At 61.0% G+C, this 23,546-nt stretch overlaps 2 protein-coding genes across 4 annotated transcripts; both read left to right on the top strand.

The window, feature by feature from the left end:
* Positions 1 to 526: 526 nt before the first annotated feature.
* Positions 527 to 19,778, top strand: SH2D3C (SH2 domain containing 3C). 3 transcript variants are annotated; one of them, XM_065737577.1, is made up of 16 exons: positions 527 to 646; positions 2,482 to 2,763; positions 3,432 to 3,517; positions 7,711 to 7,765; positions 8,526 to 8,583; positions 10,452 to 10,465; positions 10,649 to 10,695; positions 13,678 to 13,806; positions 13,972 to 14,420; positions 15,971 to 16,095; positions 16,276 to 16,826; positions 17,025 to 17,140; positions 17,303 to 17,474; positions 18,091 to 18,202; positions 18,880 to 19,086; positions 19,199 to 19,778. In XM_065737577.1, exons 1-16 carry the CDS (start codon positions 607 to 609, stop codon positions 19,372 to 19,374), a joined length of 2,619 nt encoding a protein of 872 aa, XP_065593649.1. In that variant the 5' UTR covers positions 527 to 606; the 3' UTR covers positions 19,375 to 19,778. The 3 variants fall into 3 exon arrangements, with proteins under 3 accessions (XP_065593649.1, XP_065593647.1, XP_065593648.1); XM_065737575.1 differs by lacking the exons at positions 3,432 to 3,517; positions 7,711 to 7,765; positions 8,526 to 8,583; positions 10,452 to 10,465; positions 10,649 to 10,695 and adding an exon at positions 6,575 to 6,614 and having other exon boundaries at positions 528 to 646; positions 2,482 to 3,097; XM_065737576.1 differs by lacking the exons at positions 527 to 646; positions 2,482 to 2,763; positions 3,432 to 3,517; ... (2 more) ...; positions 10,452 to 10,465; positions 10,649 to 10,695 and adding exons at positions 3,825 to 4,045; positions 6,575 to 6,614.
* Positions 19,779 to 20,044: 266 nt separating this feature from the next.
* Positions 20,045 to 22,977, top strand: TOR2A (torsin family 2 member A). The gene is made up of 5 exons (XM_065737591.1): positions 20,045 to 20,180; positions 20,274 to 20,539; positions 21,465 to 21,640; positions 21,980 to 22,107; positions 22,677 to 22,977. Exons 1-5 carry the CDS (start codon positions 20,045 to 20,047, stop codon positions 22,919 to 22,921), a joined length of 951 nt encoding a protein of 316 aa, XP_065593663.1. The 3' UTR covers positions 22,922 to 22,977.
* The last annotated feature ends 569 nt before the right edge of the window (positions 22,978 to 23,546 follow it).

Raw genomic sequence — 23,546 nt, 5'->3', positions numbered from 1 at the left:
GGCTCGACCTTTCTCGCTCAGGGCCGCTGCCGCCAGCGCCCCGCGGCCGTCCCCTCGCCGTAACAAGTGCACACGGGTACATGCCACCGCCCGCCCGCTGTGCTTGGTGCGGAGTGCTCATCTGGGGGCTGCTGGCATCCAAAAGCAGGGAGCGTGTAGGACGCCCCGTGGCCGCACAGGGACACACAGTTGGCTCCTGGGCTCGAGGCCCTGTGACTGCCACCGCATCCCCCATAGAAACGCTCCCCCAGCACACGGTGCAGTGGGGTCTTCGGGCTCCACCGTGGGGCGGAGCCCTATATGTGCAGCAGGGACCTCCACGTGTGGAACTGCCATCCCACTGCGTGCCAACACCCAGTGGTTGTGGGGCAGCCCTGAAGCACAGTGCCGCTGACGGCTCCTGGGCAGCCAGGAAGAGACTGAAGGGACAACAGGGGACAGCAGCAGGCATGCGAGCAGATGGCAGCAGCGAGGAGGAAGCGCTGAGTGACTGAGAGAGCAAAGAGAGAGGCGGAGGGGGGACAGGAAGGGAGGAGCAGGCAGGGACAGGCTTCAAGTTTATAAACTTGTCCCTCCCGGTCCCCGCAGCCTTCACCCAGCACGGCCATGGCTGAGGGCCAGAAACGAGGGGGCTTCAAGAAATTCAGTAAGTCGCATCAGGATGGAGCGGGAGGGTGCTGGGTGTTCACCTGGGCTGCCTCGGCTGGGAAGGGAATGTGCGAATGTGAACGTGGTCACCTCTCTTAAGCAAGAAGTCCTCGGTTTTGTTAGGAAACTTGCTGAGAGCTCTGAGCTGTGGGGGCTTCCATCCCCAAGGCTGGAGCAAACCCTGGTGCTGATGGCTCTGGTGCTGGGACTGGACTGGGAGCAGTCTGCTTGCACCAGGTGCCAGCATGCAACAGGGGTGAACCACCACTGCCATCCCCCAGATCACAGTTTTCAGGGAGCATTCAGCACACTGCATGGCTGGGGCTGCGAGCTGGAGCTGGGGGGCTGCAAGCTGGGGCTGGGGGTGTACAGGAGCCCTCGGTGTGCTCCTGCAGCAGAGGAATGGGGTGGATGCTGGTGGTAAATCCACACTGATGGAGCTGCACTCGGGGCTGAAGCACTGGGAGCTGAGCACAGAGGAAGCGCTGGTGCCCACCAGGAGGGAGCTGAGCTCTTTCTCACGGACCTCGGGTTTTCCCCAAAGCCCTGGGAGGCGGCTCCAGAGGGCTGCACCGAGCAGGACCTTGCCTTTGCTGCTGCTCGCTGCATTCCTCTGCCTCCATGTGCCGATGCCGGCGGGAGGCCGACCCCTGTGCTCCCCCGGGAGCTGTGCGAGGAGCTCAGCAAAACCCATCTCCCACGGCCCCGGCCAAGCTGGGATTTTCCATTGTGGTGGAATGCGGGAAAAATGGGGAAGGCCCCCAGCTTTCCCATCCTGCATCAGCCCCAGATGCAGAGGATGCTCGGATGCCAAGGGGGTGTTTAACATAAAGATGTTTTGTCATTAACAGAGTCATGAGGTCATGAGATTTCGGGTATGCAGGAATGCTTCTGGGTTTCTGCAGCTCCTTTGCCCTGGTTGGCTGCAGGGGCACTCTGCAGACTGTGCAGGACGTGGGCCCCCAGCACCCAGGCTCCTAGCAGGGTGCTGCCGCAGAGTGCAGCTTCCTGTCCTGGCAAACCTGGAGGGGAAGAGGCTTTGCACAGAGCCCCGCTGTGTAAGCATTGCAAAACCCCCAGGGCACCCAGAACAGCAGGCCTCCAGCTGTGCGGTGCCTCTGTGCAGCACAGTGTCTGCAGCTCAGTTTGCCCCATGTGCTGCTGCTGGGGATGCACCGCAGCAGCACGCCGCACTGAGGTGTGAAACACAGAGCTTCCCACCAGGGTTATAAATACTCTTGCAGTGAACGCTGTGAGCTCAGCACTTGCAGGTGGAGCTGCAGGGAGGCTGCGAGGGGCTGAGCTGAGGAAGTGTGGAGGCAGGAGGCTGCCCACAGCCGGTGCTGCTGCACAAACACCACGGGGCCCAACCAGTGGCCGGTTCCTGCTCTGTGCCGTGACAACGTGTACCTGGGGCAGAGCCACAGCACCCCAGCACCACGGGGAAATGCAGCATGTCCCAGCTCTCATCCTGGAGGAGCAGCAGTCCTGCCTGGTTCACCTCCAGGAGAGCAGGGGGCAGGAGCAGGAGGAGGAGCAGGAGTCATTTCTGGCCTTTTCCACTGGCTGCTCACTGAAGCCAGGCATTTTCTCCACCATCCTTACAGCTGCAGTAGGGAAACACAACCACTGTCTCACCCAGGCCAGCACAGGATGTTTTACTGCATCTGACACAAACGCCTCAAGCAGCACTGTACATGTCCCAGCCCATGGGGACATCACGCTGGGTGGGCCCAGCAATGTGCAGTGCAGCAGGGCTGGCACCAAGCTGCACTGTGGCGTGGTGCCTGTGCCCAGCTCTGATCTCCTTCCTCTCTCCTTTCTCCTTGTCAGAGTTTTTCAAGTTCAAAGGCTTTGAAAGCCTGACCAACATCCCCCGCTCCTTCACCCTACGGCGCGTGTCGGTGGCCCCCAGCTCACCCGAGAGCCTGGGCGTGGGTCTGCCCTCTCCCCAGGGCTTCCTGCAAGAGCCCTTTGGCAGCACCCAGGATGATCTCAACACTATGCCCAAGAGCCCCGGCCCCTACGCCCGCTCATCAGACATGTACAGCCACATGGGCACCATGCCCAGGCTCAGCTTGGGTAAGGCAGGGAAAAACCTGGGCAAAGCCAGGGGTACCCAGAGCTGCCGAGAGAAAGGGAGCCCCAGGGACAAGATGTCCAGCACAGCTGCACTGCCTGTCTCCAAGAGCCCGAAGACACCTGGCACACTGAACTATGGAAAAGACCCATCCTCAGCCTCTGGGAAAGCAGAGCAGGAGGAGGAGGAGGCGCTGCCTTCGGGTCCCAGGATGGACCAGGAGGCCCCAAGGAACAGCCCCTGCTCTGGGATGGAGGCACTGAGCCCCAGCCTGACCCCCAGCTCCAGCACAGCACCAGGAGCAGAGACCACGCATGGGGAACTCCAGGAAAAAGAGCAAGAACACCCCATCGAGAGCTCCCTGCCCAGGTATGGCTCTATGGGTTGGCTCTGCCTGCTTTGTGTGTTCTCTGGGCAGGACAAGGGGCTGGGACACAGCAGGGTCCCCACGGGATGCACCTGGCCAGCAGGACATCATGACCCTAGCACACTGTGGCCCCTCTCTGTGAGAGCAAGGTTTCCTGTGGGATTTCTGTTCCCTCCCATTTCCGGATGAGGTGGAAACAGTGCTCAGCCCCACTCAGTGCAGTGTCCCTTTGTCCTGCCAGCAGCTCTGTCCCAGTGCTGGGGCTCGCTGCACTGACCCATCCCTTACATCCTTCACTTCCCACTTCCATTCCTTCCATCCTCCTCCTCTCTCAAGGCACAGAGGCAACCCCAAAACCCAGCCACCCTGGCTCCATTCCCCCTCCTTCCAGTGAAACCCTTCCCCAGGTTTTGGGGACTTCAGCTCCCACAGATGGGGGTTGGCTTGTTGAGAGGCTTTGGATCTCAGAATCAGCAAGATGGATTTTAGCCCCATCCATCAGCTGGGCACGGGGGTGAAAAGTCATCCCAGCCCAAACACGCATGGAACTGGGGAGCACTGGAGAGGGATGCTAGATTTCCCCCAGTAACAAGGTCCTGCCACCAGCCTCGTTCTTATCCCCATAATCGCCTTTCAGCCCCAGAGCCCCACTAACTCAGCACCAAAGGGGCACACTCTGACATCTGGGGGGGCGGGGGGGTACTGCACGGCGCCGGGATCGGGGCGAGGAAAAGGAATTTGTGCCGGCGGTGGGAACAGAGCTCACATTCCTGCCGGCCGCGAAGGGAGGGCCGGAGGAGGGCTGGGACGGGAAGGAGGAGGGTCCGCCACTGCCGGCTCACAGCCAGGAACGGGAGCGCCCGCAGAGCTTCTCCCCATCCCGGAGCTGAGGCGCTGGCTGAGCCGATGACAGCGGTGGGCAGGAGGCTTCCCACCCTGGGACAGGGCAGGTAAGGGTCTGACACCACGGCGTGGCGCAGGGGATGGGGAGGGATGGGAAGAGGCTTTGCTCGGGGTGCACAAAGCTTCGACGTGGATGCTGGAGGAGCCACCCAGGGCCCGGTGTCTGCTGATGGGAAGAGCGAGCGCATCGGCTGCGGCTGCCAAAACCACAGTAGGCTGTGACCCAGTGCTGGGACAGAGCAGCTTGGGGCAGTGGGTGCCCTGGGGTTACGAGTCTGGGGGCTTGGGGCTCCCTTCCCAAAAATGAATTAGCTCCTAGGCTGCCGTGAGCGGGAACCAAGCAGCGTGGGAACACTGTCAGTCACCCGGGTACCTTAGCTCTGGGGAGTGCTGGTGTGTGGAGTTGCCTCTCCAAAGACTGAGCACAGAACGCCTTTTTGCATTATCTAGAGCTGCTCTGCTTGGGTACTCCATTTGCTGGGGAAACTGAGGCACAAGAGTGACTGGAGCAGGGCTTGGTGTCGGGGGTCTCCGTGTTCTGCTCTGGGCTCAGGTTGTGTGCTGGAGCTGTCCCCATGGCCGGGCTGTGTCATGGAGTGGGCGGAAGCAGGGCTGGGACAGTGCTGTTCCCCAGCCCTTCCTCCTGTGCAGCACTTCCTTGGGGACATGGACATTCCCTCCCAGCCAGGATGTTGTGGGGGGGCCGGGGGTGGCTGCCCAGGACAGGCAGTACCCATGCAGAGGGACTATGGAGGGGACAAACGTGGCCCTTTGGGCACATTTTCCACCCCTGGAGCATCTTCAAGTTTCCTGATCAACTTTCGGGCTCCTGAGGCAAGGTGGGCTGAGGTTGCCCGTGCACCCAAGTGCTTTCACAAGGGTACTCCCTGAGGATCAGGCTCCTTTGGAATTGCACTCTGCTGAGACAGAGTAGCACCCATCCCTCGGGATGCTCAGAGCCGGGCGGTGGCCGGGCAGGAGTAGCAGTGACGCCAGCAGGGACACGGCAGGGACACCGTGACCAACAGGAGGTGACCCACACGCAGGTCACCGGACAGATGTGACTCAGCTTCCCTCCAAGTGCAGGAAGTCCCACTTCCCGCAGGGCACAGGCAGGGAGCTGCCGTTACCAGCAAACCCCGCAGAGCTCTGGCAGCACGGAGCAGAGCTCAAAGGAGGCAGCTCTGCCCAATGGGTGCAGAGGGGAAACTGAGGCACGGCAGCTCCCTTGGGGCACGGCTCTTGTGTCCAAAGGCGAGCAGAGCTCGGGCACCGACCTGGGGCTGGAACCTCATCATGACATTCCCCAGCCCAGAGCCTGGCACGTTTGCAGATGACCACGATGCCAGACCCCAAGAAACACCAAAGAAACCCCAAGCAGGAGCTCCAAGCCCCAGCGCCTCAGCCACCACGCTGCGCTCCAGAGGCAGCCCTGGAATTTCTCCCAGGCACTCACTACCCCCAAAAATGCCTTTTCCTCCAGGAATGCACAGACCGGGGGGGGCTGCTCCCCCCAGCCGCAGCTGCTGCCCTTCCCCAGCACCAGGGCCCCCCCTCCTCGCAGTGTCTCCCAGCTGCTCTCATGCTCCCGATTTCCTGCCTGGAGGCCCCCCGTCCTCCGCCGGTTTTTCTCACGGCTCTCACAGCACCAGGCGCTCTCCGCGGCCGTGTGAAAGGCAAACAGGCTGCAGGGGCAGCGCCGGGGTGGGCAGGCAAACTGCAGCTGCCCAAAGCAGCTGTGAGCCCCTCCAAATGCTCCTCTCCCTTTTTCACCCCCGGGCTTTCCAGCTCTGCTTTTCCTCTCCCATGTCACTGCAGCAGGGTGGGCATGGGGAAAAGAAGGGAGCGGGGTGGGTGCACCCACGGCTCCCATAGGGCTCGTGTTGTCCCACTGCAGTGCCACCAGCAGGTTAACACCTGGTGGCCACCACCATCCCCAGGCCTTCCCTTCCCAGCTCCATTGTTATAACCTCTCCACCCTCAGACTCCTTCCTGTTTCCACTGGGCTCATCTGCACAGGCACACACAAGTGCACAAAAGGCAGCCGCAGCACTGCTAGATCCTCAGGAAGGAGAAAAGCCCTCAGCATCCTGCATGAAATAATGGCACAGAAGTGGCCATGGCAGCTGTGTGCCAGGCACTGGGTTTGTTGTCAGTAGGGCTAGGAGCGAACGTGCCACCAAGGACAGTGGGAGTTTCAGTCTGAGCCGCACAGCACTCAGCCTTCAGTGACGTGTTGGTTTCTTTGGGGTGGTACAAAGCTGTAGAGCAGCAATCAGCAACACCTCCCTGGGTGATGCATCCCAGCAGTGCTCAGTGGGGCTGCTGTGACCCCTGGGGACCCCTGGGGACCTCGCCTCCTGCCAGCTCTGCCCGGCTCTGCTCATACGGCCCCAAGCCGATTTGAGGGGAGATCCCACAAAAAGCCCCATTCTTTCCTGATCGCATTAGGAAGGCTAAGCTCTGCCCCGAGTGGGCATGAGGGTGGCAGAGAGGGCACGGGGCCTTGCGTGCCACCACCACTTTAGCACAACCTGCTGCCCTTTGCTCATGTGTTTTTATTTTGCCCCTTCTAGCCACCACGATGGCCTGGAGTCCAGCAGCGAATACGTGAAGGTAAGATCCTGAGCACGGTGCAGCCTGCTCCAGCTGGGTGCCAGCAGTGTGGGGTGCTGTGCTCAGCTCTGCACCCCCACACTATCACCTCTCCCTTTGTCCTCAGAAGACTTTTCCTGCCAGAAACCATGCAAGCCATGCACGGTGCCCCCAGTGCTGCTCCCTGCATGTTGTGCTCCCCATCACTCACCACCACCGCTGCCCCCCCCCCCCCGTCCCCACGTAGGAAAGGAAGGGTTTGAGCCACTTTCGTGGGGCTGTCACATGAAAGCCCGTGTAAATCTCTCCAAATCTCTTGCTTATCCTCCAGCAAACTATTAACATTCCTGAGGACTCTTCATGTCTGGCCAGAAATTCATTAGCGAGGCGCCTGGCTCCAGAGGAGAGCCAGCCCTCCTGCAGCAGGCTGCTGGCACCGTGGGGTGGGGGAAGCTGGGCAGGAGCAGGGTGATGACACCGGGACGCTGCGTGTTTTGGGATGGAGCGCTGGGAAGCCGCCTGTTTTAGGATGCTGCCACGTGACGGCCGCCCGGGGGTCTGTTTGAGAAGGGCTGGAGCATCCTATAGGGCAAGGTGTGTGCGCCCAGAGGTGGGCGCTCTGCGCGGCTCGTGAGCTAACGGACCGGTGTGGGGCAGCGGGGATGGCTTTGCCTATAGGGCCGAGGGAGGGTTCCCTGCTGTATGGGCACGCGCCAGAAGTGATCCATTTGGCCTTTATTTCTCACCCATCCCTGCGGTGTCCAGACGCAGCCCACGGGCGGCGCGTGTGATTTCTACACCGCTTCCCTCCGGCTGTGGGAGCAGCCCCAGGGCTGCAGCGGCAGCAGCTATTTTAGTCCAATAAGTAATAGCCTGGAGTGCGTGCGACCAAGACGACAGGGGCACTCGGGCTGATTGCAGCTGGCTGGGAGCCCGCAGCCCTGCGTGGCCGGGGTGCTTAGCACCCAGCAGCACTCACCCTCGCGCGGGTGAAGGCGGAGAGCCGCAGAACCGCATCTCTCGGCCGCTGCGAAGGGGCAGCGCGGGCACGGCTCCGGCTTTGCTCCGTCGGATCCGCTGCGGGAGGGAAGCGGCCGAGCCCTCTGCGGAGGAGCAGCCGTTGCCGGCGTGTGATTCACCGTCGGATCCCTCGCAGAGCGGCGTTTCCATCTGTTCCATCCCTCGGCCCCACGCGGGGACAGCGGAGCGCCGGCGCTGCTGCTGGGGCTGCGGGCACCCACGGGCACGGGGACCTACAATGCAAAGGGCAGAGCCCAGCGAGCACGTTGGAGCTCTTTGTTCTGTGCTCTAGAGACCCGTATCTCGGCAGCCCTGCCTGCCTCCTCCCTGCCTGGGGATGCGAGGAGCTCGGCTGGGTTAATTAGCACAGAGGCCACGCGGGTGGCAGCAGTGACACCTCTGCTCCCATCCCCCGGACCCCCAGCAGAGGGGACGTGGAGCCCGATTGTGGGCTCAGCTCGCGGAGCAGAGGTGGGGGCTGCGGGGCTCAGAGCGTCCGTGAAACCACGGCCTTAATTCAACCAAAGCGGAGCCTTAATTAACACAGCTCGGAGACAGCCGACGTGGGAAGCAGGCAGACGGTGTAGCGCTGGGATGAGGAGCGTGAGGAGGGATGGGGGCGAGGGACCGAGTGTCCCCGCGCTGCGTGGCACTGGGGAGGGCAGAGCGGGACGGGGCTGAAATGAGGAGTGAAATGGGGCTGAAATGGGCGGTGATGGTCTCGTGGAGGGGCTGCCGCTCCTCTCGGTGGGGACGGATCGCCTCGGGGACTATGGCTCCCGTCAGGACACAGCTGAGCGGGCTGCCCGAGCCGCTCGGGGCCGCGCTGGCCCCGGCCGGGCCGGTTCCCCTCGGGACGGTGCGGTCGGAGCGGTCCCGCTCCCCCGGGGACGCCGCTCCTCGGCCGCTGAGCGCCGCTGTGGCGGCCCCGGGTCCCGACGGGGCGGTCCGGGGCGGAGCTGCCTCCTCGGTGCCGCCCCGCTCCGCCGACAAGGGATGAGGTAATCGGGAAAGCGGCTGAAATTGAAGCCCGGCGGCGGCGGTGGCAGCGGCGGTGCAGCCCGGGCCGGGCCGGGTTAGCCCGGGCCGGGCGCGCCGCTCCGCTCCGAGCCATGACGGAGCGCTGCAGCCTATGGAGCGCGCTGTCGGCCGCCGCCTGCTGCTTCTACCGCGGCTCCTTCATGCAGGTGCAGGTGAGCGCGGCGGCACGGATCCCCGCAGCCCGGCGGTGCCCGCACGCGGGGCGAGGTGGGGGTGTGGGGATCGCGTGGGGCCGCGGGGGAAGGGGAGCCCCGAGGGCAGCGCTGACCTTGGGGCCGCTCTGTAGGGCGGCTCGCGGGGAGCAGCGGAAGGCTCGGAGCCCTCGTGTCCAAGCTGCTTCCCCGCTCGGGTGCTTCGGCTCCGCTGTGCGGGGGGATGCTGCAGCCGAAGGCAAAGCCGGAGTGCGGCACTTCTGACGGAGCGGTGGGCGCAGCAGAATCCCTCGCCAGCGGGAAACCCGGGCAGGGGGCAGCGCTCGGCTTCAAAGGTGCTTCGGGAGCACCGGAGGATCAGCCCCGGCGGACACGCAGCACTCTGGCCTGGGTCTGCGTGTGCCGCGGTGGTACAGAGAGCCGGGATCCGTCTGTCACCTGTCCTGCGGCACTTCCACCTTTAGCTAAGCATCCCATGTTTGGATTCCTGGCGTTTTGCACGAGCTGAGGAAGGGATAGAGCTCTAGGAAGCGGTTCCCTTGTTTAGCCGCTGAGCCAAGGTGCTTAGCACGGCTAGAGCCATGCGGGCTCTGACCGAAGCACGAGCTGCTGGCATGCTGCGAGTTAAAATGGGTGAGAAGTGCCCGGAGCTGGTGGTCTGATTCAGTGCTGCTCCAGGAGGTGGGTGCTGAGCTGCAGAGATTACGCTGGGTAACTCGGGGCCCAGAGGATGCGTCTCAAGTCTTGTCATGATTGCTGCTGATCTCGGTGCAGAGCCAGGGATTGTGATTGCTAACTGGGCACAAACGGAGGGATGCAAAGGAGCTTCTTCTGGTTGTCAGAGGGGATGTGCCCTAACACAGCATCACAGTGAGCTGCGGCCAGAACAAGGGAGGGACAGGTGGGTGCCTGGCCCTCAAGCAGGGACGCAGGAGGGGATGGAGGGCACTCCGTCCAAGCCACGGAAAGAGCTAAAAGTGAAGCCCTGAGTGCTCACCTGGCTCTGCCAGATCTTTCACCATCTATTTGTGTCCGAGTGTGCCCAGCAAACACACACTGAAGTCCCCATGAATGACTGGAGCGCTTCCAGCTGACAGCCGCATCCCTGCTCGCCGCCAATGGCAGTGCACCCAGCCTGGGAAGCACTGACATCATTTCTGGCCAATAGCAGCTCTGAAAAGGGATGCAGCAGCAGCCGCCACCGCCGTCTCAGAGTGAGATAAGTAATATAGAGATGGATGGAAATGTGTGTACACACACGCCCCATAGCGCACCGGAGACCTGCTCCTCCAGGACAGCACTGCACCACCCCATAGCAGAGGGATGGGGCAGCCATCCCACCTTACAGCATCCCAGTGCTCCCAGCCACCAACCCCCAGCTGCACCCCACCCCTGCCAGCCAGACATCATTGCTCCAGAGCTGCCACAAAGGAGATCCTTTGGGTGACTGGGACCACTCCTAAGAAAGGTTTTGAGCGCCAGCTCAGAGCTCCTGAGTCAGTGTGTGTCCTCAGTGGGGAGCAGCAGAGATGTGACATAGCCAAGAGCTGACCTACGAGATGGGCACGTGCCTCCTCGGAGCCTATTTAGACACCCAGAGTCATTGCAAGACAGTACAGAGGGAACAACTATTTCTCTTCCACAGGGATATCAAGACTGGTATGATGAACTGCATGCAGATGGAGAGCAACCCCATGACAACTTGATTTTCCCCTCACTCTGGGTGGGCTGGCCCTTCTCAGGCACACAGAGAGGTTGGGCAGTGCTGGGCAGAGCAACAGGGATGTTGATTTTAAAACACCCTGCTGTGAAGCCCATCGCCCAGTGCAGAGCTAAGCAAAGAAAGACTCTCTGGTGACTCTGAGGCTTTGCCCACATACCCACTCCAGGTGGCTTCTTAATCCATTCCGTCCTAGTTCTGCTTCCCAGGCCCCAGGTCTGCTCCAGCTGCAAGAGCTGGGAGTTGGAAGAGCAAATGGTAGGGCCTGGGATTTCCCCAGTGAGGGTCCCATTGCGGGGCAGGCAGCAGGAGAGGGAGAGCAGCTGCACGTTGTGCCCCGAGGACAGCCAGGAGATGTTATCGCTGGGTGGGGTGGGTGTGCATACACCTTGCTCTCCACGCTGACTTCATCTGCTCCAGCTCTGGGAGGGGGGAGCTGGGAAGCAGGCTGCAAATCACTCCTGTTTCGTAAGAGCGCCTTTGCAAGGAGAGAAAGCCAAGCAGCAGGTTCTGGAGCTCTCCTTACACCAGGCAGAGCCACTGTTTTACACAGCTGTCAGCATCCCCCACCCCCCAGCTCTTCCCCTTTGGCTGCCAATTCCAGCCCAGAGCTGCCACCAAAGGTACTTCCTCTGCCAAGAAAGCAGCAGGTAGAGGGAGGGAGGGGAGCAGGGGTGGAGGGCCCAGGGAATCCCCTCCTGGTGAGCCCTGCTGCACCCACAGCCCACAGAACAGCCTGCCTGGTGCTAAACGTGATGGAGGAGCTCTCCTTTCACCAGCCAAAGCACCTCAGCTGCTGGTTGGGATTCCTCAGGCAGAGCTTGGCATGGGCTGTGGCAGCTCCTGAGCTGGTCTGGCTGGTTGGGGGAGCCACTCTCACCCCACTCGGTGGGAAGAAGCCTTGGGGCTCTGAGCAGGCGGCCAGCACTATGCTCTCGAGCTGGGTGCTAGTGGAAGAGGAGGCTTTTCTCCGCAGCCAACCCTCTAGCATGCAAGGCCTCCCGTCGGGCTGTAGGTCTTTTGATGTCCTCTTGGCACAGCAGAGAGCACTGAGTGGTGCCCTTTTCAGCTCTCTGCTCACACATCCGCTTACACGCTGCTGACAGCGCCGTGCCAGCTGGCAGCCACACACAGCCTCCTCCGAGACAACCCCGAGCAGGGCAGCACGGAGCCAACGTAAGGCACGAGGACAGCCCCCAGGGTGCTGCCATACCAAGGAGGGCTCCCTGCACATCAGGCTCCTGGTTGGGGCAGCCACCGCATGCCCTTTTGGGTGGCTGTTAAAGTTGGATGGGACCTCACTGCCCGGCCAAGCAGCTGAAGGGACGGTGCCCATCCCGTGGCTCAGGGTCCCTCTGCTCGCAGCTGTCCCCACTGCAGGGCACAAAGCCCCACGTGTCTCTCCCCAGCTCAGCACCTGGCGTGGCTGCCAGCCGGCTGCTGCCCAAATCCCGGCTGGGAGACGCTGGGTTTGTGTTTGTTATCCTGTGCGTTTGCATGAGGAGGATCTGGGGGAAAACCCAGATGTGGAGCAGGGTGCTAATCCCCTCGCTGGGGGCACAGCTCCGGCGGCGAGGTGGCTCAGCAGGGACACCCAGCCCCGTGCTTGGGGACGGCAGCAGTGCTGCAGCTCGAGGCACCCAGGGCTGCTTACACCAAGCAAGGAGTTGTCATGGAAATGGCATCTGCTTCGGCCTCAGCCCCCCAGGATGCAGCCAGACCTCAGCAGCACCGCTGACGACCGTTTATTTTCCATAGGGTTCAGCAGTGCCATGTGGCTTTGTCTCCTCGAGGGCCCTGGGGCAGTGGAGGTGCTCAGGAGCACGCAACCCTTGTGTCTCACATTCACATCTCCGCAGCAAAACCCTCCTCTGAGGAGGAACTGAGGCCAGAGGAGTGCTCAGTGTGTTCACTTTCATGGGCTGCTTTCACCATCCTAGCATTTATTTTTTTAACTTGTTAGCAGTTTGGAAGAACAGAGGCAGGTCCAGGCTGGTGAGGGCAAGCCCTGGAGAGCTGGGGCCATCGCACTGTTCCTCCCCTGCCTCCTCCCACCTCCCCGGCCTGGAGCCTTGTCCCTGGGATGGGATTGCTGCCCAGCTTGGCTGATGCACACAGCTCCAGGCTGGGGAGGTGCTGGGCAGGGGGACAAAGCCTGCCAAGGGACTCAGTGAGTCCCAGGAGCAGAGGGCACAGTCTGTGAGAGCAGTGCCCTGCACTATGAGAAGCAGAGAGAAATCGGCTCAGGGCACAAGACAAGGTGCTGTGCAGAGTCTGCAGCCCCCAGTGCTTCAGGGAAAGGTGCACAGCCAGCCACATGTGCCAGAGCAGTGCCATTGGGCACCAGCTTCAAGCTGGTCTGTCCTTGCAGACACCGATAAGCAGCACGGAGCCAAAGGGCTGGGCTGGTGCTGTGCCCCGTGCTGGCCCTGTCGCTGGAGCCAGGCTGCTGAGCTCACACAACCAACATCAGCGCTGGTGGAAGTGTGCACCAGCAACCTCAGGGGCTGCCAGCAAAACGGGACACCCCCAAAGCCCCAGCCACGCTGCTGTGCTGGTGGCATACACATCCCCCCCTGCACAGGCCCTGCCCTTGGGGGATGTCCCCGCTGTGGTGGCAGAGAGCGTGGCCGAGGGAGAGGTGACGCCATCCTTATCTCTCCAGGGAAGGGAGGAGGGGAAATTGCATCCTCCAGGCTCAGGTGCACCAGTGCTGGTAAAAGCTCATTTCGATGCAGAAGGTTTCCTTTACATTTGTCATTACTATTCATGCTGCTGTCAGGCTAAACACAGCCTGAGTTAACCCTTTGGAGGAGGAACAACGTGCATTTCCTTCCCACAGTGGTTCAACCCAAGAGATGCACTGGACAGGGAGCAGGGGCAGGTATCCGTCCCCAGGGACAGGTCTGCTCCTGGTGGGGGGCATCAGGAATGCCCCTCCCTGAGAGATCCCCGCAGCCCCAGCACAGGGGCACTGCCCTCAGGACTCACCAGCACACAAGGGTCAGTCCTTCCCTTCCCAGACCCCGTGGCCAGCAAACCCAGTGCACGTGGGAGGTGCTGGCAGTGGGAAGGACAGGGACCCTGCAGGGAAGTGGCTGCGCTGCTCGTGGCAGAACCCCAGCTGATGCTTTCTCTCTTCCCTGTACAGTTCTCCAAGGAGAAATATATCCTCGACTCGTCCCCGGAGAAGCTTCACAAGGAGCTGGAAGAGGAGCTGAAGCTGAGCAGCACCGACCTGCGCAGCCACGCGTGGTACCACGGCCGCATCCCGCGGGAGGTGAGGACGGGGAGGGCGGGGGCTGCCTGGATTTGCCACGGGGCAACTCCTGAAAGTCACACAGCCAGGATGAGGGGAGCGCCCTAAATAACAGCCTGCTGCAGCAGCCTCCTCTGACCGCCGCTGCGGGCGGTGGGGCTGAGCCGTTGTCCCATCCCCTGCCAGGTCTCAGAGGGCCTCGTGCAGAGGAACGGCGACTTCCTCATCCGCGACTCGCTCACCAGCCTGGGTGACTTCGTGCTGACGTGCCGCTGGCGCAACGAGCCCCTCCACTTCAAGATCAACAAGGTGACGGTGAAGTCCAGCGACGGCCGTACCCGCGTGCAGTACCTCTTCGAGCAGGAGAGCTTCGACAACGTGCCCGCCCTCGTCCGCTTCTACGTGGGCAACCGCAAGGCCGTCTCCGAACAGAGCGGTGCCATCGTTTACTGCCCCATCAACCGCACCTTCCCCCTGCGCTACCTGGAAGCCAGCTATGGGCTCGCCAACGGGAAGCACGGGGGGTCCCACAGCCCGGCCCCCCAGAAAGGGGGGCACATCAAGAGGAGGAGCATCACCATGACGGACGGGCTGACGGCCGACAAGATCACCAGGGCCGAAGGGTGCTCCACCAGGTGGGTGCAGGGGGTCGGTCCCCGAGGATGAGGCAGGTGTAGGGTTTGGGGGTGGAAACGGCCCCGGTGAAGGCACGGAGAGCAGCAGAGGCACCGGGAGAGGAACTGGTATCCAGCTGGAACTGGGGTTTCTCCCACGCTGGCTGCCAGCCATGCTGAGCCACCGCAGCGGCACACAGTGAGCACACGGCTTGGCATCACACAGCCCAGAAGGCAGAGGGTGTTTTGTGTCACCCTGGGACTGGCAGTGTGTCAGGGCTCGTCAAAGCTTTCCCATGCTGATGCAGGAGGAGTGTCAGCCAGCACCGTGAGGGCATTTGGTGGTTCACTCCCAACCAAACTTTCCATTTTAGAGCCTTTTCCATTGGGGTATTTGCAAGGAGTTACTAAGAGGAGGTGATGGAGCTGTGCGGATGGGGTCTGCACAGCCACGCTGAGCCTCTAGCAAGGCTGCCCTGAACCTTGCAACATCAGGTTTTCCAGGGGTGAAGGAGATTTCCTTCACATGGCTTCCTCTTGGCAGCCCAGGCCCCACCTGGGAAGGCAGAGCACACTCACATACCTGCACAGAGGCCAGGGGACCCACATCACCACTGTGTCCCCAGCAGGCACAGCCTGTCCCAGTCTGCATGCCAAGCTGCCTTTCACCACCCCAACCTTCTCATCCTGAGGGCAGGGTGAGGACACACCAGCAGAAAACAGGCAACCAAACTGTTACAGCAGGGAGAACGGAAACAGCTGGGCTTTCAGGAGAACATACTCATGTCCAGAAGAGCCCAGACCCATCAGCCTTTCCTCACCACTCACGTTTTCCCCAGATCTCTCACCATCACAGCTGTTCTCCCATCCTGCTCCCACCGCAGACACGTAGTGCTCTGACTCCAAACTCATCCCTGCAGTCCGTGCCTGGGAGGGCAGCTGATTGCTTGCCCTGCTTTCTTGCAGTGCTCGCATTGCCCAACCCACCACAGCCACTTTTGCAACACTGCTGACTCACGCTGTTTGTGTCGGGCTGCAGCTGCTGCCCCACTGGCACGAGACCTCCTAGCTTGCTATAGGAGCACACACGCAGCTCACCCACGGCAGCACCTCCCCACTCTCACTGGGAGCCAGCCGGGCATGCATCCAGCTTCCAGGCACATTGCATTGCCAGCTCCGGGAGAGAACAACACAGCTCATCTAGCCACCGTGCAGCTCTTACCTTTAAGGATACACCCAGCATCAGATATCCCCTTGAAGCCAGGCACCACAATGCTAGAAAGCTGCCCCACTCCTTTGCCAGAGCTGGTTCCCCACAGTACCCTGGAATCCCATCCCATCCCATCCCAGTTATCCCAGTACCTTGCTGTCAGGGTGCCCTTCCCCTCTCTTCCCAGGACCAGGCTCCTTGCAGGCAGGCCTGGCTCTGCTTTATGATAGCACTGACCCGTTCTGCTCCAGCTGCGGGGTGAGGTGCTGCTCACAGCTCCAGCTGAGCTCATTATGGGTTCCACTCGTAGCTGTGCTAATGGATGGCATCAGAGTCTAATGCTTCTGTCCTGCCCCCGCAGCGTGTCCCTGCCACACCACAGGGACATTATCCGCAACTGTGCTGTCAGCGTGGACCAGATCCAGGACCTGCACTCCCCGATGTCACCCATCTCAGAGAACCCCACCTCACCTGCATACAGCACAGGTAGCATCAGCACAGCGGGACACGGCTCAGGCTGAGCTCAGCACAGATGCGGGCCTGGGGCGGGGGATGGGGCTGGCTGTATTGCCCCCAGGCACGGAGCGTTGCCCTAAATACTTGGTGCATCCTCGGTGTGCACACAGCTCCAGGCTCTGCTAACAGTTTCTCTCCTGCTCCTTGCAGTGACACGGCTAAAGCCTCATACCTGCCCAGCAGCTGAGATCACCCCAGCCTCCCCGGTCATCAGAAGGTCCAGCGAGCCCCAGCTGTGCCCGAGCAGCAGCAAACCTCTGCCAGACCCTGCCCACAGCACCCACTCCACGCCGTGCCACGGCTACGCCCGCGCCTCCCCCTCTCCCTCTGTGAACAGCTACAGTGACCCCGACACGGGGCACTACTGCCAGCTGCACCCCTCCTCACCCGTCACCAAGCAGCTGCCAGCAAAGAGCTACGTGGAACGGCTAAAGGTGGAGGAAGGGCAGAGAGGGACTGTGCAGAACGGCTCTGGGGAAGCGGACGTGGGGCAGAGGCTGAAAGGAGAGCGGGACTTTGTGGGCTTTGTGCCCCCCACCATGGAGACGTGCTCCTCCTTCAACCCGGCAGCGTTCCAGTCCCTGCTCATCCCGCTGGAGAACAAACCCCTGGAGATGGCTGTGCTCAAGAAGGTTAAAGAGCTGCTGGCGGATGTGGACGCGAAGACGCTCGCCAAACACATCACCAAAGTGGACTGCCTGGTACGGAGGGGCCAGGCGGGGGGAACGGGCACTGCTGCCCTCTGTTTGCTCCAGGTTAACAGGGAAACAGTGCCCCTGAGCCGAGGAATCGCTGAGCATCGGAGCATCCCTGCTGTCAGCTCTGCTGCCCCGCATCAGCTGGGCCAAAAGACTGCCCGAGGCCGCTCGGCTCTAATCACCTCTCACCTTTCTTGCCAGGTTGCTCGGATTTCGGGTGTAACTGCAGAGATGCAGCAGCTCATGGGGGTGAGCTCCGGCATGGAGCTGCTCACCCTGCCCCACGGCCACCAGCTCCGGCTCGACCTGCTGGAACGGTACGGCACAGAACGGCACAGCCCAGCTCCCCTGGGCTGCCCCAGCTCAGCGCAGGGGGACATCACACCTCCTGGGGTCCCACTGAGCCCCCGAGCTGGGGCAGTGGCAGGAGCACCCCCAGCCCCTCGCTGAGCCCCGCTCTGCCTCTCGCCCCACGACAGGTTCCACACCATGTCCATCATGATCGCTGTGGACATTCTGGGTTGCACGGGCAGCACAGAGGAGCGGGCAGCCCTGCTCCACAAAACCATCCAGCTGGCCGCCGAGCTGAAGAGCACCATGGGCAACATGTTCAGTTTTGCAGCTGTGATGAATGCCCTGGAAATGACACAGGTATAGGGATGCTGCCTTCGTCCTCGCGGGATGGGCTCAGCCCCTTTCCTCAGCACCCCCCTCCCCTGGTGGCCCCCAAGCTGGGGTGGGAGGAGGGGGACCGTGCCCCAGCAGAGCTGTGGGGCCATATCCGCTGGGACGTAAGCAGGGAAGGGAAAGAGCCTTCCCCTCTGTGGAGCAGACAGCCCAGTCCTGCCGGGATGTGATTGTTTGTTGGCGGTTGGGCTTTTTTGTTTTGTGCTGGGCACTGTTCCTGAAAGGAAATGAATCTGCCCTCCGGTACGATACAAATCAGTCTCAAGGCCGTGGCAGCAGCATCTCCGGGCCACACTGCTCCTTTTGGAAGATGAAAGGAGATGAAAATTACATTTTAAATCGAGCCCAGCTGGGAAGCCTTGCTTCCTGCCTTCAGAGGCAGTAGAACTGCTGCTCCCTCCCTGTGTCTCATCTTCAAGGCCACTGCAGCATGGGGAGGATGCTGTCCTGGGGAATGGCAGGAGAAGAAGCACAGCCCAGCCTGGTGCCAGGGCCATGCAGCCTCCAGCCTCGAGTGCTGGCAGCAGAGGCCGTGGCCGTGGTGCTGGGGCTCGGAAGCAGCACTTCCCTCTGCTTGCAGATCTCGCGGCTGGAGCAGACCTGGATGGTGCTGCGGCAGCGGCACACAGAGGGTGCCATCCTCTATGAGAAGAAACTGAAGCCGTTCCTGAAGAGCCTGAACGAAGGGAAAGGTGAGAAGAGTAACTCCTGTCTCCCACCTGGCTGCTCCTTCCTTCCCAGCCACGCTGGGGGGGCACATGTTGGAGAGCTGTGTCCCTCTCCCAGCAGGGCCAGACACTTCCCGCCTGCCTCTACTCAGCCCCAGCAGCGCCTGCTTGGCCTCAGCTGCCCCTTCCTTCCCAGGGAAGCATTTCATAACTAAATAAAACCAGCAGCTGGGCACAAACATGGCTCAGGCGAGCCAAATCCTTGTGCTCACATGGCAGTGCGTGCCAAGCCAAAGGGACAGTGGCTGGTCACAGGCGGGGAGGATGAAAAGCAGCATCTCCTTTACATGCAGTACCCTGGGAGCTGCTCACCCACTCCTTACTGCAGCCCTGGGACACACACAGACTGCCAGAGTGGGAACAGCAGTGCTCCTCTCCTGGGCACAAGCAGAAAGTCCCAGCTGGCACTGGAGGACGTGATGGCCTCGAGCAGAGCCCTCTCCAGAGCCACGGCCACGTCTGTGCTGCAGCTGAGCCAGAACTCCATCCCAGGGGTGTGGTGGCAGCCCATAGGGCCGTGTGATCCTGGGAGTGATGTGTGGGGCCGAGGCAGACAGGGATAAGGAGGATGCGGGAACACTGAGCCATGCAGCCACCAGTGCCAGGGTCACATGTGGTGCTCACGGAGCCTCTCTCTGCAGAAGGACCACCGCTGACCAACACCACCTTTCCCCACATCATGCCCCTGGTGACTCTCCTGGAGCGGGACGACGCGCTGGTGGACAGCCCCGAGCCCTGGGAGGCCACGGACAATGGCGTGGAGGTGGTCATGGCCCACCTGGAAGCTGCACGGATGGTGGCCCACCACGGCGGGCTGTACCACACCAACGCCGAGGTGAAGCTGCAGGGTAAGCAAGGTGGGGATGGGGGTGGCCCTTTTCCCTTCACCGTGGTGGCAGCGCTGGATGGAGCGTCCCACACGTGCAGGGTCCCCATGGGACTGACTCTTCCTCCCTGCAGGTTTCCAGGGCAGAGCGGAGCTGCTGGAGATCTTCAGCACCGAGTTCCAGCTGCGGCTGCTGTGGGGCAGCCGTGGGGCCGAGAGCAGCCAGGCCGAGCGCTACGAGAAGTTCGACAAGGTCCTGACTGCCCTGTCCCACAAGCTGGAGCCAGCAGTGCGCTTCAGCGAGCTGTAACCCCCCCAGCAGCAGGAAGCCTCCCCATGGGGGACACAGCGGCAATGTGGGGACGAGGAGGAGGAACAGCAGCCGCTTCCCATCTGCCACCCACCTCCCTGGCACTGCCACCCCAGGGGACGAGGACAGCACCCATTGCCCAGCCCTGCCGCGGTCCATGGCTGCATGGTGTCCCTCTCCTCCCCCTTTCCCATCTCCCTCTCGCCCACAGCTGCCGGGTTCCGCCTGTAAATACGTTTTCACGGTCACTCCTCAATGTACAGATCCGCGGGGACGGTTCCTGGTGTAAATAGTTCGGCTCATTCATTTCGTCCTGTAAATACGTGTACATAGCTCACGGCCTTGGTTCTTACATACAATAAACTTCGACGCTCTCCCTCTGGAGGGACTCCCCCACACCAGCACGCCGTGGTCGCTCTGCGCTGCGGGGCACGGGGACGCTCAGTGCGCTGCGGGGCACGGGGACGCTCAGTGCGCTGCGGCCACGGACAGCGCGCCGCCCCCAGCCCGGCCGCCAGTGGGCGGGGTTACGCACCAGACCACGCCCCCTGATGTATGAACACGCCCCTTCACGTGACCACGCCAACTGACGCACGGTCACGCCTCTCCACGTGGCCGCGCGGTGCGCGCCGGGAGCTGTAGTGCGGGCGGTGCCGGAGCCGCGGCCGCCATGGGCCGCTCCGCGGCGGTGCCGGTGCTGCACCTGGTGCTGCTCTCGGCCGCCGCCGCCGCCGCCTGGGACCTGCGGGCGCTGCGCTGCAGCTTCATGGCGGACTGCGAGTGCGGCTTCGCGCCCGACCTGCGCGGTTAGGTTCCGGTTCTGGGCCGAGGTTCGGGGGCGGCCGCAGGGCGGGGGCCGTCCACCTCTCGTTTCGTAAAAGATTCGCTTTTTGCCGCAGGTCTGGAGTGCGAGCTGGCCGTGGCGCTGGTGGGGCAGCCCCTGGTGCGGCAGCAGCTGATGAAGGGACTGAGGCGGTTCCTGGAGAAGCGCAGCCCGGAGAAGCCGCTCGTCATGTCCTTCCACGGCTCCACCGGGACGGGAAAAACCTTCGTGAGCGCCGTGCTGGTCCGGCACCTCTTCCCCGAGGGGCTGCAGAGCCCCTACGTCCACCGCTTCTCCCCCGTGGTGCACTTCCCCCACGCGGAGCACGCGGAGCGGTACAAGGTGGGTGAGCGCTGCCCCCGCGCGGCTCGGGCTGCTCCTAAGGCAGCCCCGCAGCTCCGTGTCCCCATCCCGCACACGCCGGGCTGAAGGCGATCCGCTCTGCGCTTTTGTTTTCCCATCGGTCGCGTCCTTCGCTGTCGTTTTCTCCCTCTTTAAATATCTGCGCGGCGTTTCTCTTCGCGCCTTTCACCTGAAATTCTCCCCGGACATCTCAGTCGCTGCGGGAGCATGTGTACTGCTGCACCCGACCGTCCCCTCCTCGCACACCCAGCACAGCGTAACCTGCGGCTCCTGCAGCTCCCAGACACGACAGACCCGAACGGAGAGGTTTTCTCCTCGGCAGAGAGGGGAAAGCAGCACGCCTGGATATTCTCTTTCTGGGCGCTTGGAGGAGCTGTGTGTTCTTTTGTGTCCGCAGAAGAAATGTGCTCGGTAGGGCGAAGCCTCACGCTGGGTAAAATGCTGCAGTTAAGAGTTAAACGTAACCTCCAGGAGAGCGGAGCGTTCGTGTGTGGGTTGGCATTGAAGTTCAGGTGCAGTGAGGACAGACGGAGCTGTTCGGTGTGGGCACTCAGCTCTGCACCAGAAAAGGAGGTGGACACGAGCACGGCTCCCTCCCAGCACTCAGTTGCTGGGAGCTGCAATGCCATGAAAGAGAAGAACACAGGGTGCTGCTGGAGCCTGGAGGCCCAGCTTTAGTTCGCTGCCTCCTCACTGCTTCTTCAGATCTGTCCTAGAAGACCCATAATGGGTTAATAAATGGCACAGACCAGTCACTGTGCCAGCAGCAGAGCAAAGCAGCCTGCCTCAGGGCTGGCTGTGCCTGCTCTGAGCAGGTGGTGCTTCCTGCACCCTCACCCCAGCCCTCGCCCTGTGTCTCTCAGGCCTCCCTGGCTGCTTTATGCCTCGTTCATGTTTTTCCCAGGCAAACCTGAAGCACTGGATCCAAGGGAACTTGACAAACTGCGGCCGGTCGGTGTTTCTCTTTGAGGAGATGGACAAGATGCACCCAGGCCTGATTGATGTGATCATGCCATTCCTGGGACCCTCGTGGGTCGTGTACGGGACCAACTACCGCAAAGCCATCTTCATCTTCATAAGGTGAGAAGGCCCCGTGTGGGGGGGGGCACCTCGGGGCATTCTGCTGCACTGCTTCTCACGTGGGTACAGGGTGATGCCTGCTTCAGAGCATGCTTTCATTTTGCTTTTCCTTCTCCAAGCACTGAGCCCCTGCAAAAACCCAACAGACATTATTTCCTTGTGAACAGTCAGAATCGGGGAGCCTGAAAAAGCTCTCCCCTTCCTGTGACTCTGTTCCCTTTACAAGAGTTGTTTTAGGCAGCTGGGAGAGCCTGGCTGGAGCTGATGCAGGGTGGCAGATGCCACCTCTGTCCTGCAGTCCCATTCTCTGGGGTGGTAAGTCATCTTACTCTCGTGCAGCAACGCGGGAGGAGAGCAGATCAATGAAATGACTCTGGATCTGTGGCGTGCCCACCGGGACCGGGAGGAGATCAGCCTGCAGGACATGGAGTCTGCCATCTCCAAAGCCGTGTTCGAGAACCCTCAGAGTGAGTGAGAGCCTCTGAAGTGTTTCAGCAGGGAGTAGAGCCCAGCAGAGGGAGCCAGGCCCACTCCACGCAGCCACAGATGCTCTGTGGGATTTCCTAAGCAGACAGAAGGGGACGGGGACTTGAAGGGAAGGGAATTGTGATCTCCTTGAGGTTTCCTGGCAGAGAGAAGGAATAGCCTGCTTCCCAAGCCAGCACATCTGTTCCCATGCTTAGCAAAATTCTTTGGAGAAAATGTGTATCCAGTCCAGGTATGGCAAATAGCACAGTCACTGAAAAGGCACTGAGAAGTGTCAGTCCCTGCTGCCTGCCTGGACCTCCTTGCTTTCTCCTTGTCACAGGGCAGAGCTTAAATGACCTTTCCATCTAAATCTGTTCCTGGGGAAAGTCCATCTAAATCTGTTCCTGGGGAAAGACAAATCTGGGTTAGGAGGAGCTGACAACTGATGGGTTTAACTTGCACAAAACGAGCAGGTCCATCAGCCGAGTACTCTGACCTCAAACAAAACAGCTCTGTGAACTCCAAGGACCGCAGACACCGAAAGTAAAATCTTCTGTCTCCTTTGCAGGTGGGTTCTGGAAATCCGGGATCATTAATGAACATCTCATTGATTTTATCGTGCCCTTCCTCCCCCTGAAGCACCACCACGTAAAGCAGTGCGTCATCAACGAACTCGTGCAGCAAGGGCTGGAGGTACGGCAGGGCGTCGTGCAGGAGGTGGCTGACAGCATCCTCTACTTCCCAGAAGAGGAGAAATTATTTTCATCAACGGGCTGCAAAACTGTCGCCTCACGGATCAGTTATTTCTTCTAGCCTTGCTCAGATCCTTCGGGACGTATCCGGAGCTGTAAAGCTGCAGATGTGGGATGAGGAGCTATGTGTTGCCATGCAGGAGCACAAATGCTCTCCTGCTGAATTTGTCTTTCCAGCCCCAAGGACACTACTGCAGGATGCAAGTAGGGGAGCAAGTGCAGGTGATTTGATGTAAAGCACTTTATCGTTTATCCCGTGGCCAGGTGAAGGTGGATGTGCTCATCCTGGTGCACCGCTCAAGTCGAATCTGTGATGAAATAGGAAAGATGTCAAGAGGGACTGCGTTGTCCGGGAGGTTTCCTGCCCTGTCAGCAGCACCAGTCTGTAGCTCTTTCCTCTTCTGGCAGCTTCCTTTATCCAATGCATGAAGATTCTGAGCCCATAAACAAAAAGATTTATTTTTTTTTAATGCATCATTTTAGCATTTTTAAAAGCCATCTTTTTAGGCATGGCAGTACCTCATTCTTTGGTACAATGTGATGCTGGTGCTGAGTGCTGCATTGCTGCCTGGTGAACACCCTCAGCATTACAGTAAAGTTTTCTTTGCAAGGACATTTTAGAGCCAGCTTCTTTCCAGTTTCCTTTCACTGTGAATTGGTGCTGGGAGGGAGCACCAACAAGCACA

This window comes from Cyrtonyx montezumae, unplaced genomic scaffold (genome assembly GCF_038088225.1).
Source record: "Cyrtonyx montezumae isolate F1298 unplaced genomic scaffold, pur_monq_1.0 scaffold_20, whole genome shotgun sequence".
Lineage (NCBI taxonomy): Eukaryota > Metazoa > Chordata > Aves > Galliformes > Odontophoridae > Cyrtonyx > Cyrtonyx montezumae.
Note: the sequence above shows the minus strand (reverse complement) of the source record. Positions and strands in the feature narration are given on the sequence as shown.

Bases quoted from the DNA above. Each gene is read 5' to 3' on its own strand.
- SH2D3C (XM_065737575.1), top strand. From the start codon at position 607: ATGGCTGAGGGCCAGAAACGAGGGGGCTTCAAGAAATTCA. The intron at 16,096-16,275 runs GTAGCATCAGCA...TGCTCCTTGCAG, and splicing joins CTCACCTGCATACAGCACAG to TGACACGGCTAAAGCCTCAT. The intron at 19,087-19,198 runs GTAAGCAAGGTG...TCCTCCCTGCAG, and splicing joins CGCCGAGGTGAAGCTGCAGG to GTTTCCAGGGCAGAGCGGAG.
- TOR2A (XM_065737591.1), top strand. From the start codon at position 20,045: ATGGGCCGCTCCGCGGCGGTGCCGGTGCTGCACCTGGTGCTGCTCTCG. The intron at 21,641-21,979 runs GTGAGAAGGCCC...ACTCTCGTGCAG, and splicing joins GCCATCTTCATCTTCATAAG to CAACGCGGGAGGAGAGCAGA. The intron at 22,108-22,676 runs GTGAGTGAGAGC...TCTCCTTTGCAG, and splicing joins CGTGTTCGAGAACCCTCAGA to GTGGGTTCTGGAAATCCGGG.